This window comes from Musca domestica, unplaced genomic scaffold (genome assembly GCF_030504385.1).
Source record: "Musca domestica strain aabys unplaced genomic scaffold, Musca_domestica.polishedcontigs.V.1.1 33, whole genome shotgun sequence".
NCBI classification, from domain to species: domain Eukaryota; kingdom Metazoa; phylum Arthropoda; class Insecta; order Diptera; family Muscidae; genus Musca; species Musca domestica.
Genome location: NW_026712312.1, coordinates 7,455,904 through 7,472,577, shown reverse-complemented (window position 1 = coordinate 7,472,577; position 16,674 = coordinate 7,455,904). Strand labels below are relative to the sequence as shown.

The 16,674-nt window shown below is 34.9% G+C and overlaps 1 protein-coding gene across 4 annotated transcripts; it reads left to right on the top strand.

Annotated features, from left to right (window-relative positions):
- Positions 1–5,817: 5,817 nt before the first annotated feature.
- LOC101901686 (band 4.1-like protein 4B) lies at positions 5,818–16,375 on the top strand. 4 transcript variants are annotated; one of them, XM_059125292.1, is made up of 12 exons: positions 5,819–7,188; positions 9,186–9,333; positions 9,401–9,577; positions 9,644–9,852; positions 9,923–10,761; positions 10,837–10,980; positions 11,427–11,546; positions 11,631–11,785; positions 12,440–12,621; positions 13,005–13,068; positions 13,519–13,763; positions 15,471–16,375. In XM_059125292.1, exons 1-12 carry the CDS (start codon positions 6,964–6,966, stop codon positions 15,624–15,626), a joined length of 2,664 nt encoding a protein of 887 aa, XP_058981275.1. In that variant the 5' UTR covers positions 5,819–6,963; the 3' UTR covers positions 15,627–16,375. The 4 variants fall into 4 exon arrangements, with proteins under 4 accessions (XP_005180576.1, XP_058981275.1, XP_005180575.1 ...); XM_005180518.4 differs by having other exon boundaries at positions 13,005–13,763; XM_005180519.4 differs by lacking the exon at positions 11,427–11,546 and having other exon boundaries at positions 5,818–7,188; positions 13,005–13,763.
- The last annotated feature ends 299 nt before the right edge of the window (positions 16,376–16,674 follow it).

Below are 16,674 nucleotides of genomic sequence, written 5' to 3'. Positions count from 1 at the left end.
AATATTGCATATAAAACCTTCCGCCTGAGCTTCAACAATTATAACTCGGCAAATAATTTTGTTTTGGATCCAAATGTAAAATCTATTGGTTTGAATGCTTTTATCCCAGATAGATTTGTACAAAAATTTTATGTTATTAAATCCGTACCAGTAGAATTCACTGGCAAAATGATATATGATCAAATCAACAGCAGCGACAATGATTTCAAAGCTGTATCAGTATATCGTTTCAAATACAAAAATGAAAATGGTCAGTATGTGCCGTCGCAAACCATTAAAGTAGGTATTGTAGCGGACTACGTTGTAAAAGAACTTAAAATGTTCAACTCTATAGTGGAGACGGATTTATATATTCCACTTGTACGCTTATGTAAAAATTGCGGTCGTTTAGGTCATATAGCCGTAAAATGTAGAGCCAAAAAAAGATGCCTTCTTTGCGGGATAAACATTGAATGTCCCACAAACTGCACAGAGCCAAAATGTGATACATGTTTGTCGACAATTAAATGCAAAACATACTGTATTCTACCCAGATGTATACTATGCAACATGGAAGATCACAATGCCATGGATGTCAAAAAATGCAAAAGATACAGCAATGAAAAAAATATTCTGGAGGCTATGGCAATCACCAACCTTTCAAGGAAAGAATGTATCCCTAAAGTTTCAAACAATTACTTTGAAATTTTAGATGAACCAAATTATGAAAATCAATTTCCCCAAATTTCTAAAACAAGCAGAAGACCAGTTACTTCCTTCAATGATGAACTCAACAGAAGGAGAACTAAAGTCAATTACAATAAAGTAGCAGCATCAATACCTCGTAGAACACATATTACAGCTGAACAGGAAACGATTGTACCCTCTAAACCATCCTTTGAATTCTCAAATTTTTTCAAAGTTTCTGAGTATGAAAAAATATTATCCACTTTCACTCAACAAATGGCTGCCGCATTAACCAATGCCAAGTGTACAGAAGGATTACAGATCTTAGACAGTTTTTCAAATGCCTTAAAAGCACCAGCAATAGATGGACCTTCCAGTTCTAACCAAACCGAACATGATAATCTTACAGCACAACATACAAAGTTTGAATAAAAATAAAAATTATTTAGAACTTTACTTAAACAAATTTTCTGTCGATATATGCATCTTAAGCGAAATTTTTAATGTAGATGAAAATGCATCATCATCTTACGTAAACAATTATGGATTATTCTGTAAAAAAAGAATCGACAATTATGGTGGCGTTGCCATCCTGCACAAAAAAACTATTAAAATAAAAAAATTACCTTTTGCATCGGATTTAGACATCTTAATATGTCAAACTACAAACCTGTCTCAAAATTTAACGATTGTCTCAGTATACTTTCCGCATTCTGTAAAATCCAATGTTTTAAAAACTGAAGTATCAAAACTTTTAATCTTTCTAAATGGAAAATCAAATGTCATTATTGGCGGGGATTTTAATGCAAGATGTAAAGCATATGGTGACGTTTTTGACACAGTTCGAGGATCCACTGTGCAAACCTTGATGGACAGTTCGGCATTTCGTTGTGTTAATGATGGCTCAGCAACCTTTAAAAAGAATCTATTTGACAGTTCTTTCGGTTCTGTGTTAGATCTTACCTTCACAAATATGTCTTCAAACTTTAATTGGAATGTAAAAAATACAAGCATAGGAGGAAGCCACCACAGACCAATCCTTATTAACATAGATAATTTCACATCAAAGCAACAGTACTTCCTAGCAAAAAAACATCTCTTCAAAAACTTATCAAATCTAAAAATTGATTCCAATATGAATGATATTCAATCGAAGCTAAAATCAACAATAAAAAATTCAACTTTTCTCATTACTGCTGAAACAAAATTTCAAACATGGTGGAATAATGACATTACCATACTCTTACGTCAAAAAGAGGCCGCAGAACAGAAATTTGATAGATACAAAACCACTGAAAATGCCCTGAGTGCAATCAACGCTATATCTAAATTCAAAAAAGCCGTAAAATGTGCCAAAAATCGCGACAAACGTCGTAAACTGTCAGATTTAAGCCAATTATCTAATTCAAAATCGCTTTTCCGTTATGTAAAGAGCTGTAAATCGGTTTTCGAACCCCAATCTGCTTCTAAATGGAACACTGACAACAACGAAGCCTTCTTACGTCATTTGAGTGAACAGGTTCCCAACAACAGACAAACTATATCCATTTCAATTTATAACAATCAATCTGTAAATTTCTCCATGGAAGAACTAGACAATGTTCTACAGCAAAAAACTAAACCATCTGCAGCTGGTCTGGATGGAATCACTTATGAAATGGTTAATAAACTATCCCAAGATAGTAAGCAGCACCTTTTGAATTCCTTTAATAATCAATGGAAAAACTGTGAGTTTTTTGAAGAATGGAGGAGAATAAAAATTGTTCCCATACCGAAAAAAGGAAAAAATTTAGACATCTGCACAAATTTTCGGCCAATTGCTTTAATATCTGTACTGGCAAAGATTTTAAACCTCATGGTCAAACAAAGGCTCAATGATTTTCTAGATGAACATAAAACTCTTCCACCTAGATCTTATGCATACCGCAAACATGTGTCAACTTCAACATGCATTAATGACATACTACACACAATAAACACCTCCAAAGAAAAAAATGACAAGGTGATTGTTCTCTCGATGGATGTATCGAAAGCCTATGAGTGTGTCGATATAAATTACCTGAAGAGGATTTTAATAGAAATAAACATTCCACTCCAAATAAGATTATGGATAATCAATTTTCTCTGCAAAAGGACTCTTTGTATGGGAAACTCCACCCTAAATATATACAATGGGATCCCTCAAGGCAGTTGTTTAAGCCCAACACTATTCAACCTATACACAATAGGCCTCCATGGTTTAGCTGATGAAAACACAAACATTTTCCAATATGCGGATGATTTTATTTTGCTTGTGGCAAGCCATGACTTTGATAGTGCCAACAATATTTTACAAATCAAAACCAATAACATGGTATCCTTATTAAAAAAACTAAACCTTGACGTCAATGTTGAGAAAACTTCAGTAATGTACGTGGCTAAAGGAGGTCGGAGAAATCCCAACATTTTACTAAATGGAGTCCAAGTAAATGTTGTTAAGTCCATCAAATTTTTAGGGAGACATATTAAAAACAGTCTATCACTCAAGGAGCACTACGAAGAGGTGATGATATCCTGCAGAAATACTGTTAATGCTTTAAAAATGGTCACGGGTCCAAAAAGTGGAATTCATCCCGCAAAAGCTATAAACCTGTCAAAATCACTTATCTTTTCAAAGACCGAATATGCAATCTCATCGATGGCTCACAGACCAATGTATATAAACAAGAAGCTAACAAGCTTTCAAAATCAGTTGTTAAGAAAAAATTTGGGACTGGTGCCTTCCACTCCAAATCATGTGGTATACGCTCTTGCTGGTATGCTACCAACAGATTTAAGAGCTCAACACTTGGCGGCTAAAGAATTGATAAGACTTAAAATATACAACTCTTCTCTGTATGAATACTTCACCTCAAATACCTCAAGAAAAACTAGTCTTGGATATGTCTATACAAAGTTTCGCACAATTTTTGAAAATCTCAAAATTGGTTACAATCAACATCCGACCAACAAGGTAGATTTCATGCTGGATATATTTAATACTACCAAAAACAATACACCAACAGAATATTTCAAAGCACACTACTACGAATTAATTAACGACTTCAGATCCGAAGGCGTTTCTATTTGGGCGACGGATGCTGCTGTTTTTAACAACAACACAGGCTGCGCTGTCTGCAATATATCTGCTAATCAAAATTTTGTTTTCAAAATTAATGAAAAACTTTCTTCTCTTACTGGTGAACTATGTGCAATTGAAAAGGCAATTGATTTGATGATCGAAGACGGTGTCAGCACAGCTGCTTTATTTACAGACAGCAAAAATGCTTGTCTTCTGCTTAAAAACAACACATCTCACAATTTCACTGTGTACAATATTCTAAACAAAATAGTTAATTCGCATTTAATTAAAATCTCGTTTGTTTGGACACCTTCCCATGTCGGTATACCAATCAATGAAACAGCCGATTATTTTGCGAAGCATGCAGCAAATGTTGGTTCACCAATCAACTTCTGTCTGTCGGTCACAGATGCGTCGAAACGCATTGAGTCACTCCTGTGGAATGAGTTTATAGAAAATTACAAGGACATCTCACGGACTAAAGGAACTTACTTCTACCAATTCTTCCCGGCGCCTGCTAAACAGCCCTGGTTCTTTTCATCAAACATGAAACCTGAAAACATAAAGATTGTTAATCGATTGCTCACTGGTCATACTTACACCAAAAAATATTTCCACAGGATTGGAATTGCTGACTCAAATCTTTGTGAAACCTGCAACGAAATTGAAGATGAAAAACACATAATTTTTTTCTGCAAAAAGCATCAAAATCATAGGAATGATTTTGATTTGTTCAAGAAATTTAATAACTTACCGGAAATCCTGATGTCCAAAAACCAACAAAATATAGATGAATTAATCAACTTTATTGCACTTTGCAAAATTGAAGTTTGACTTTTATTTGTAAATAATCATCATATTTGCTGACAGTTCTTTATTTTTTCCTTTAGTTTTGATTTTTTTTTTGTTTTGATTTCTTATGTATTTCATTCATATCACTACATTCTGTAAACACACATATACTGTAAACAAAAAGAAAACGAAAATAAAAGAGTACTGATACTTTTCAAGTAACCAATAACCGGTCATGGTGAATGGGCACGAAAGTGTTCTAACCACCAACATACTTGACGACGTAGAAGTACAAAAAAAAAAAAAAAAAAAAAAAAAGATTTAATGTTAATATAATCTTGATATAAGCCATGGCTTTTAGGGCTGCTGCGTAATTAATGTTCTACAACAATCATAATTTTATATAATATTTAATAAATATATATGAAGCATAACTTATTTAATGAACATTGTTATTGTGATATTAAAAAACAATACATTTCTCTTTTTTTTTATTAAAATAATTGAAGAATATGGCAGAAAAGACAGCTTAATTTTCAAGTAAAAGGTCATGTATATGCACTCGTGGTGCTTTTTTATATAAATAAATTGTATTTGTCACGATAAAAACACGTTTCAGCAGTTCCATACATTGGGATCATGGTAGAAGAATATAGGTAGACGCGTCGACACAGCTGCTGGGACAATGAACTTTCAAACCAATTTTGTAATTGAAAATGTTGAATGAAAAATTATTTAAATTTGTACAAATTCTTGAAAACTGCATATCATAAAACCTCCCATTGGCGTCGTTTAAGAAAACTTATAAAAATCTATTGAAAATTTTTTGACATATCAATGTTCCCAAGCGTTGATGCATCTACCTGTATTCCTCTACCATGATTGGGATCATACACATGAACTGATTACATTTTGAATGATCCATTGGTTCATTTGCATTGCATATTTCATATGATAGTTATTTGTTAGGTTCTGATATAATCAAACAATTCACTCGATGTGTCCCTTTATTTCAAGTAATAAAACAATACAATATTTTGAGGAAAAGTTTACATTTATTCATGTCCTGCGGAAAAATGTGAATATATTATACATTTATATTCAATTAATAAATTTATTCAACTTTTTCTCGATATTTTGAACCAGACATTTAGTTTTCTTTTTCAAAGCAAAAGAGTTTTATGTAAACCAGCTATTACTTTTATATCTCCAATAACGAACTATAGTTCCCTTGGGTAATTACAAACGCCGTTGTTCGTTCAATCCTCTCGACTCAGTTTTCGCATCTCAGTTCTTGTTTTTTGTTTAGCGTTTTAGTTTTTATTAAATTTATTTATTTTTGTAATTGTTTTATTCTATAGAAATATGTGAAACAAGGAGATATACTAGTGTCAAAGTGAAATTTATAGAAATTGAATGGTTCTCTCAAAAAAGTTTGCTAAAAAACCAAGGTGAAAAAGTAGTTTGCATCTCGTTAATCAATTTATGAGAAGAAAAATCGAAAAAATCACAATCCGCCTTCTAGAAACGCGTTTTCTGTGTGCCAGCATTGTGTCGTCGTCGTCGTTGTTGTTGTGTCGTGGTCTTAAGTTATCTCGGGACGTTGCTGGTTGGTGGTGTTTAACTTGTTGGCTGGCTGGCTGTCTGGGCAATGTTTTCATGTGTTTGTTGTTGGCGTTTTCATTTGATTGTTGGCCAAAACAAACCAAACCTAGCATAAGCCGACTTTTCTTTCCTGTGTCGTTGTTTGTGTATTATTCTCGTCATCTCTGCCAGTCTATTTCGACTAGAGGAGCAAGCGTAGCTAAGCAGCTACAGCAACAAACACACTGCTGGGGGAGAAAAACAGGATCAAGATTAGTGTGACCGCAGAAAAATCAATTTCAAGTTTACGGCTCCAACTTTAGCAACTCACCTGTATGCATACATACATCATCATAAGCCGAAATACCGCAAACTTAGCTTGCAAACTTAGCTTGTATTCTTGAATGAGTGTTGGTCTGTCGCATCTTCAACTAAATTGTCAAGTAAGACGGAAGCAAAAACATTAAAAGCTGATCATTTGCTATTGGCAATCTCTCGAGGAGGAAAAATAAGTTAAAAGCAATTAAACGAAGATTCGTCGAGTAAAAGTACCCATTCCGACCAAGTATCGACTTACTCCCTTCCTATGTGTGAAAGAAATCTCAGACCAAACAACAACATTAAGCAATCAAACACTAACATCATTAGCCGCTTCACCTTTGACGTTTGCTACATCGTTCATTGTCTTCGTTTTCTTCATTGCCGTTCGCACACAATTAACTAGATTTGGTTGGTTTTCTACACACTCTCTCTTGGTTTTTGGTATTTTGTCATCGTAGTTAGCATCATTATCACCAGCAGGCAACACATACACCATCATTATGCTGCGATTCTTGAGTCGACGCAAAGCTCGAAATAATTACGTAGAAACTGCTAGTGCAGACAACGCAAATGATCGCACCGATGGACGAGGTCCTTACGGGGCTGGAGGTGGTGGCGGCGCTAACTCCTCACAAATAAAGCCACAACGAATACCGGTGAATAAGAATAAAATCGATTGCCGGGTAATACTTTTGGATAACACAGATCTCTCGATTGAATTGTCGGTAAGTTTGACACAACACAACAGCAGTGAATTTCTTTAATGGAATATCAACTAAAATAAGAAAAAAACTATTTACGCCCCTTTTTTATGTAAACAAATTATGTGCAACTAACTGCTCACAATGCACTATGCTGATCTCTCTTTGTATTTGGGAACACGACATTCCCGATATGTTAAAGCATTCATAGATATCTATTTGGAATTCAAAATTCTCACGTATAGCAGATTTCATTTTTAATATGAAATTGAAAATTAAGCCAGAATCAAGAATTTGAAAAATAGCACTCCAACTACTCAGTGCTTTTTATTTGTAAAAGTCACATGCATACACTGCGAGTACAAGGGTATTTGTGTAGCTGTTTTATTGCTTTCTTTGATAGGTAAATTGGCAAAATTCAGAATTTTTTGTTTTATAAACAAAAGTATTAATAAAACAACGTTTTCTCAATACAGGGTGCGACAAAGTCGAACGCCATAATTTTGACATTTTTTTTTATTTTTATTGATTGAAAGTAAAAACTGTCGGAAATAGCATCAAATTTTAGAATAAGTTTAGATTTGTTCGAATTGGACACTTTTGGCACGAATTATGGCCTTCAAACCTCCAATGAAACCGTCACACGCTGCCCAAATGTTGTTCTGTGGTATTTTGGCCCATTCCCGGCGAAGCGCTTGCTTGAGGTGATCGATGCTTTGATATTTTTAGTGCCAACCTTGCTTTCCAAAATACTCCAGACACAATAGTCCAATCGATTGGTATCCGGAGATTTTGGTGGCCATTGTGCGCTGGAAATGAAGGGAGGAACCTCATTTTGTAACCATTCTTGGGTGGTGCGTGCTGAGTGCGATGGTGCTGAGTCCTGTTAGAATGTCCAAGGTCTGCGGCCAAAGTGTTTGCATGCCCAAGGCTTTAATACGCCCTCCAGAATATTTTCGCGATAATATTCGGCATTTATTCTGATGCCACGGTCGACTAATACGAGCGGAGAGCGCCCACACCATCACCATGGCCGGCGCTTGAGTTCTGGTGGCCAACCGAAGGTGCACATTTTCAGCTGAACTCTTTGGCAAGTAAACACGATCATTTTGTTTGTTTACAAGCTACTGGACAACGAATTTTTTCTCTTCGGAGAAAACCAAATTCGGCAGTTCACCACTTTCGGCCAAGCGAAGCAGCTTTTTTTTGGGCCTATTTTCTTTCTGTGGCGGTGTAAGTTCTTGCACTTTTTGGAATTTCAATGGCTTTACCCAGAGCTCATTTTTCAATATTTGCCGAATGGAATATTGCGATATGTTCAGCTCACAAGCCATTTTTCGGCCACTGCGACGCGGGTTTCGATCAAGTCGCTTCTTTACTTTTCGAACAATTTCTGCTGATGTTGCCGTTTTCTACCGTCCACTTCCTTGACGTCGGGCTCCGCTACCAGTAACACCATAACGAGCGACGGTACGAAACACAAATTATTTATTCACATTTAAATGCTGGAGTGCCCTAACGATAGCCACTTGTGGTTTTCCAGCCAAATATAAATCACGCTTGAATAACATCACGAATAATTTTTTTCTGGAAAATTCTCACCAAATGTCAGTGGAATAATTTTAACAGCTGTCGGTCGAGTGACTTGGAAATGACAGCAGTCTGAAGTTGGTTGCAGTTTTTTCATTTCACCCTCTATGTCTGAAAAACGATACCAAAATCTATGGATTAACATGTCAAAATGTCTCCCGTTTTAAATAATGCTTTAAAATATATAACAAATATTCTCATGGCATTATAAACTAGGAAATTAATACTTTTTCTGGGGTTGACCTTGTGTGACTAATGTTTAAATAGCGAATTAAATTTTGTTTGCAAACTATTATCTACATATATGCAAAGATATTTTTCTTTTTTTTTACTTTCAATGTTTCTCCAACGCCAACGCTTGTTTCTGTGTCAATACTTCGCTTACGCATACAGATTTGTTCAAAGTTTTATCAAATCGTTTTTACTTTCAGAAAAAGGCAATGGGCAACTTTCTGTACGAGCAGGTATTCTACAATTTGGATATTATTGAGAAAGACTATTTTGGTTTGCAGTTTATGGATGCCAATCATGTCAAGCATTGGCTAGATCCCACAAAACCCATCAAGAAACAAGTGAAAAGTAATCACATTTTATAACTGCCCTCTTTCTATTATGAATAACAATGTGTATAAATATTTCCTTCCAGTTGGTCCGCCATATACATTCCGTTTGAGAGTAAAGTTTTACTCTTCCGAACCAAATACTCTGCGCGAAGAGCTGACACGCTATTTATTTTTCCTACAGCTGAAAAATGACCTGCTGGAAGGTCGTCTGGAATCTCCTGAAGATAAGGCTGCCGAATTGTGTGCTTTGGCATTGCAATGTAATTATTTTAAAACAATACAACTGACATGAAAATGTTTTATTCCAAAATTTTAATTACTTTTAGCTGAATTGGGCGATTACGATGAACAAGTGCATACCGCTGCAACAGTATCGGAATTTCGTTTTGTACCCGATCAAACAGAAGAATTGGAAATCGCTATTTTAGAAGAATACAAAATGTGTCGTGGTCTTACCCCAGCGCAAGCTGAGTTGGCGTTTCTGAACAAAGCTAAATGGCTGGATATGTATGGTGTTGATATGCATACAGTTCTGGTAATTGTTTCTCTTTAAATCACATCGCTGCATATGTCTTAAATAACTTTATTAATATTTCTTTTTATAGGGCAAAGATGGATGTGAATATCACTTAGGCTTAACTCCAACTGGCATATTGGTTTTTGAACGTGATCAAAAAATTGGTTTATTTTTTTGGCCGAAAATAAGTAAACTTGATTTCAAGAAGAAGAAATTGACGTTAATTGTCATTGAGGATGATGACGAGGGTCGTGAACAGGAACACACATTCGTGTTTCGTTTGTATAACGAAAAAGCCTGCAAACATTTGTGGAAATGTGCCGTGGAACATCACACATTCTTCCGTTTGCGGGCACCCGTTAAGGGTCCATCTGCTCGTCAGAACTTCTTCCGTATGGGTTCACGTTTCCGTTATTCTGGCCGTACAGAATTTCAGGCTACTGTTCAGAGCCGAGCCAGGCGTACCGTACAATTTGAACGTAGACCGTCTCAAAGATTTGCCAGTCGTCAATCGCATTTGATGCGCGAACGCCAAAAGGCGTCGCAGGAGAATGCTGCCTCTGCTTTGGCTTCTGTGAATGCTAGAGCAGCTGCTGCGGCCGCAGCAATGGCTTCACCCTCTACCCAACCACCATTGCCCTTAACGCCCGATAATCTAAATGCAACCGTAGATTCTATTCTATCTACAGCCACCGTTGACAATCAACCCACCATAAATACCATTACCCCCTCGCCTTCCATTCAAACGGTTATACACAATACATCTGTATTTGATGATGCCATATGCGGAAGCTCAGTTCATTCGGGATCACAGAATAATGCCTGTGCATCATTAGGCCGAAATTCGATCAGATCGAATTCGAGTACTGATGATCCGGCGTACAGTAAGATTGGATCATTGGGCAAAGCAGCTGGATTAACTGTGAAGTGAGTGTTGAAAAAATGTTCCATATTATATTTAAGCTGTGGCTTACTAATTATGTTTGCATTGTTCTATTGTAGATTGGATTCAGAATGTGCTGGTGCTACAAATATTGCTCCCTATTCTCCCAATAATATCAAAAACTTTGAGGAAACAAATCCGTTCCGTACCAACATATCTCACAATGGTTCATTTGGCAAGGCGTCCATACATTCGGGCCTAAGGTTTGTATTTGTTGGTGTTGGTAGATTCGTTGTTCATTAATGTATTCTTTCCACTGAGATATTTGCTAACACAACTTGATTCTTAACATGTTGTTATTATATATTGTTTCCATTTAAAAACCATGCTAAAATAAAAAGTATATTCTTAGCGGGTTGAACATATTTAAAAAATTCAAAATTATGCTTGTATGCAATTGTGTTCACATACAAATGCAAACAAAATTGCAATGTGCCTTTTCTGCAGTAACATAATTTCAATTAAAACATTTTTATAATTTGTGTTGGCATCGTCTCGTAATATTGTTTTGGTCAACCATTTGCTAATATGTAAAACTTGTATTGTATTTTGATGTTTTTCATCGTTTCGTGTACTTTTTAATATGCTCATCAAGTTTTTCTGTTTCTGTTCTTTTTTGTTTCATATTTTTTGTGTATTTTATGTACAGCATTAAGAGTGGCTTGTCGGATAAAGATAAAGAGCTAGATTCATTACTAAAGTCCATTGTTAAAGATCCATCCCCATCAGTCTTAGCTACTGAGGCAATTAACGATGCTAACAGTATCAGGTAGAGTAAACCAATGCCTAATATTTATTTGTTATCAGAACCAAAAGCACTTAATGAAATACTAACGCTTATTTTAAATTTTAGAGTAACTATTAATAAAACGTACGACATGGATCATAATACGGAAACGCTGAAACGGTTATCATCGACTTCCGAGAAGCCCAACAATCAAGTGAAGTTGGCTAATGTTGGAGCAGGTGCATTACCACCTGGACATATTAAATGCAATATTTTAAAAGGTATGATATTTTATAGAAATGTACTTAGTTTACATGATGTCAGAGTGGAAAATGATAAAAAAAAATTCTAAGGTTTTTGTTGGAGCACAGTTAATCTGATAAAATAAAAAGTGAACCCCATACCTGAGGATCTTCATAGCAAAAATATTTTATAGTTCTCTTATCTTCTTCAATTAGCCCATCTCCATTTTTTATATAATGATTATTCTGAATTTTCTGAATACCATTTAATTATCTTAATTTTCCAGTTCCCTTTTTCTATACAAAATAACTTTTTTCCTGAACAAATGCCACTTCCTTAGGCCATTAAAAGCTTAACTCGAAAGAGCAAATCAAACCAAATATTCATCAAAAACTTATCTTCACCTTAACAAGGCAAACATTTTAAATAAAAAAATTCTTGTTTCAATGGTCGTATCTCTCAACTCGCAATTCGCCGTTTGCTACAACCTAGTATTGGTTTAGCTTTCCTCAATAATTTGTAAACAAATTTGAAATCAAGCCCGAATTTTTGTGTCCACAAAGTCCTATTGGAAATTAACCATATTATGTAATATTATAATTATTTTAATAATTTAATGTAAAAATTAACCATATTTATTTAATGTTTACATTTATTTATATTCGTTTTTTTTTTGTTTATTTCCAAACTAGCTCGAGTCGAAGAGGAGCTTGGAGCGAATACAAATGCAAAGCTGACGAATCAAATGTTTGTGCCTGCAGCTACATCGATAAATAACAACAATAACAACATCAATTGTAATAGTAACATAACGAACAACATTATACACCACAGCGAAGGACCGGACTCCATCAATGCCACCTACATTTCAGTTGTAAGTACAACATTCTAAAACTAGCGGGTTTTTTCCTGTTTGTATGCCTGCACTTGAAGTGTGCCAAAACATTCAACAAGCTAATGGCTTCATATATGTCAGGCATTTACTGCTCCACAAAAATATTTATTATATGTGTGTGTGTATGCGCGCATGTGTTATATACCTCATGATTTTGTTTATATTTTGCTTTTGTTTGCTAAGCACTTTCATTTTATTTACATTGCTATTATTGTGTTTTTGTTTTTATTTTTTATTTTCATATTTGCGTTGTTGTTATTTTATGTTTCTAAACCATAACGTTTGTTATAAAAACGTTGTGGCATGCTTGTGTGTTTGTGTAACATAACTTGAAAATCGCCAAAACAAACATTGTCTGCCAGGGGGGCGATAAACTGACTTTGAGCATAACGGAACAGAAGCCCACCACCACCGCCCTGAATTCTGGTAATAATTTATTTGGTTTATCCGGCACGAGCACAAGCTCTAATAGTATTGGTCACAATACCTCAACTACCACCACACCAACATCTCCATTTGCTAATGCCACTTTTATATCAGAATTCAACACCAACAGCACCCATCAGACATCATCAACCACCACTTCTCCACCAAACTCTCTAACCATTTTGAATACCATACCATCGTCGTCGTCGTCCAATCATAACAACAATAATACTAGTAACACTACCACAAACAACAGCAGCACTGGCCCATCTGCAAGCACAATAACAAACAACACATCGTCCTCAGCGACCAATACTAATGCCGAGACGACAGGTTCATCGTCAACGTCAGCACAAACGAAATGCACAACTCCCACACTAACATCGACTACGGCGGAAATGTTAATAAATGAGATATTCATTAATAATATTATCAATAACAATGTAAAAGCCAGTACTGAGATGAACAACAGCAGCGGCAAGCAAACAAACGGCCACAGCGAAGTCGATTCGTCGCCGGCATCCTTGTCTCGGTCGTCTACTAACAATCCCACTCCATCTGTGGGCACCCTATTGTTTTCTACTTTAAGCGAACAGGAACGGCAACAGAAGCAACGCGATGCCATAAATAAACAGAATTCAATGTATGCTCAACAGGCGAGTGAAAAACCAGAAAGTTTTGCAGATAAAAACAAGGTTTGTTTTGGTTTCACTTTTAATTTTGATTTTTAATTTATGTAAATTTATATTTTGTTTCACTGTTATTTGCATATGTCTACGCTTATGTGTTTTATATGTTTTATATATACAATTTTTGAAGAATTTTCTTTGAGCAAAATTTTACAACATTCATGCTTGCTTTGTGTGCTTATAAAGTGGTAATATTTTATACTTTTTTTTATTTAATTATGTGAAGTTCTTCACAATGGGGGTATTATGTTTTTATCCTCTTGTTTGCAGAATGTAAGAGAAAATTGGATAAGTTCCAAATTTCTTTTGAGCTGGTTCTCTTTTTAACCCTCAGCCATATGGCTAGAGAGGCATTTAATACGGTTAAAACGTCCCTAGTCAAAATAAAGGTTTTAGGCCCTATGTGCCATTCGACCAAATCCGTTTCAGGACATTTGGAGTCGATCTAGCGATGTCCGTCCGTCCGATGTCTGACAGGTGCGCACGATAACTCTCGAAGGGAGTATCCGATTTGGCCCTAAATTGGTACATTATTGTCAAACTTAGATCGAGTTCGAAAATGGGCAATATTGGCCCACTCCTTCTGGTACCTCCCCAAAAATATCGAAATTGTGCGATTTTGTTCCAACTTTGCACATACTAATATTTGCTATATATAGTGCTAGCTCAGGTTCAAGTACCTCCCCCCAAAGGGTCGACATTTTGGATAATCTTAACTTTTATAAAATGTGATGCAAGAGTCCGATTGTCTTCATCACAAGTGGTCATCACAATATTTTGATAAACCTACGGTCTGGTATAAAGATGGGATATTTCGGTCCACTCCTTCTGGTACCTATACCACAAAGGGTCAACATTTTGAATATATATGAAGCTCATAAAACGTGAAATTAACATCCGATGACAAGTAAAAAATATGGTGAAAAATACTGTTCAAAATCATAAAAATGCCAAATATAGGAAATTACCGTATAGGGAGGGGCCGATATATGAGACCTAGACGAAGACGTGGACTTGCATGCCGAATTTTTTTTTGGTACAGGTTGTAGTACCCTTTACGAAATTTGAATAAATTCTGGTGAATATGTCGCTAAAGTCGTCAAAATACTGAATATTGGGGGCTACACGAGGTCATGGACCCGCATATTCAATTTTCTGTCATAGACAGTAACACCAACAGCGAACTACAAATACGAAATATGAGATCATTTTGGTGAATAATGTACAGGGAAGTACTGTTATATGGGGACTATACCAAAACGTGGACCTATACAGCTCATTTTCAATACCAACAGTCCTGTAAGCCAAACACACATCTGTGTAAAATTTTGTCAACCTACTTCAATTGGCAAGAGGTAAATTGACATAGAATTTCATGCTGATATATATATTTCTTAGGTTCGACAATGTATATTTCGTGGTGATCCAAACGGAAAGACAAAGTTAAAATTCCCTCCATACTATAGTGGAGAGTACTATAACTGAGGAAATACATCTGTCGGCAAAACCGATTAATATTTTTTTTTTGCCAAGTTAAGAAAATCTCGTTTTATAACAATCCATCACCATATCCATTCAAAGAGCAATTCTTGTATATTTGGCTAAAACTTGAGAATTGACAGTACCTCTATTATGGACTTTAAAAGAGTTTTTTTCCTAAAGTGACATTTATGTAATTAATCTAATCTTTGTATTTGCAATTTTCTTTTCCAGCCCTATTCACAAAAACAAAACCTTCACAATCATGTCATAACAACACAAAACGATGCAATGGTCTCACCATGGTTGGTATCCTCCGAAGTAGTGTCTGCGCCTAAAAGTAAAGAACCAACGATCATCAGAAAATCTGTTATTACAACACAGTTGTAAGACGAATTTTAATTTATTCCCCCGTTATTACATTATCTATTTGACTAACTATGTATCTATTTAATTATCTATTTATTTTTCTACTTAAACAAAAAGTGATCATGAGCATATAATTCGTGTAAAGATTTTAATTTGTATCTTCGAAACAACAAAGGCAAAGCACGTTTGCAACTGAGAAAGCAATTTCGAAAGACAATGAATTTTCTTTTTAGATTGATAGATAACTTTGAAAAAGTTAACTTTAGATTATAAGTGCCTTAAATGCAGCTATTGAATTTTATTCGAAACAAATCTACTTAAAATAAGTACTTAAACATCCATTCCAATTTAAATGGAATCCCCCTACCCCTAAGCAAAAGTGACTTATATATCAAAATTAATGATTTACATGGACCATCGTTAGTAAAGGCATTTATTTTATTATGTGTATCTTGAATATATCTATATTTGTGTGTCTATTCGATAACAATAACAAAACAACATTCCAATTTTTGAATGTAACTTTGATTCCTTCCATTAATGTGTATTTTTTTTAATTTACCTAAGTAGTTAATGTCTTCTTGAATATTATTTAAATTGTAAGCATTGTATTTTATACATATTTCCATACATACCGACACATAATGCATATGTTTTACCATACACCAACTCACAACAATACATTACAATGTATTGAGTTGCCCCCCTCAAAAAGTATTATATCCGAAAACGTATCATCGACGAATAAACAAACATACAATACAATCAAATTGAAACAATTGCAATTATAAACATACATACATAAATATATTTTTTAAATCCAATACAATAAATAACAACGATATTTTACATAAACCTATCTATACATATATATTTAGATATATAACTACTATTATAAAAAGTATATACATACATCTTTATTTAAATAAATAAATAAATATTCCCACATATACAAGCAAAATGAAACTTTTTGAACTTATCTCTAGGTACAGACGATTCCTGTACCAAGTAGGGAAATTCAATTCGCTAAAGGGCTCTTAATTTTTGTTGTTTTTTTTAACTGTAATAA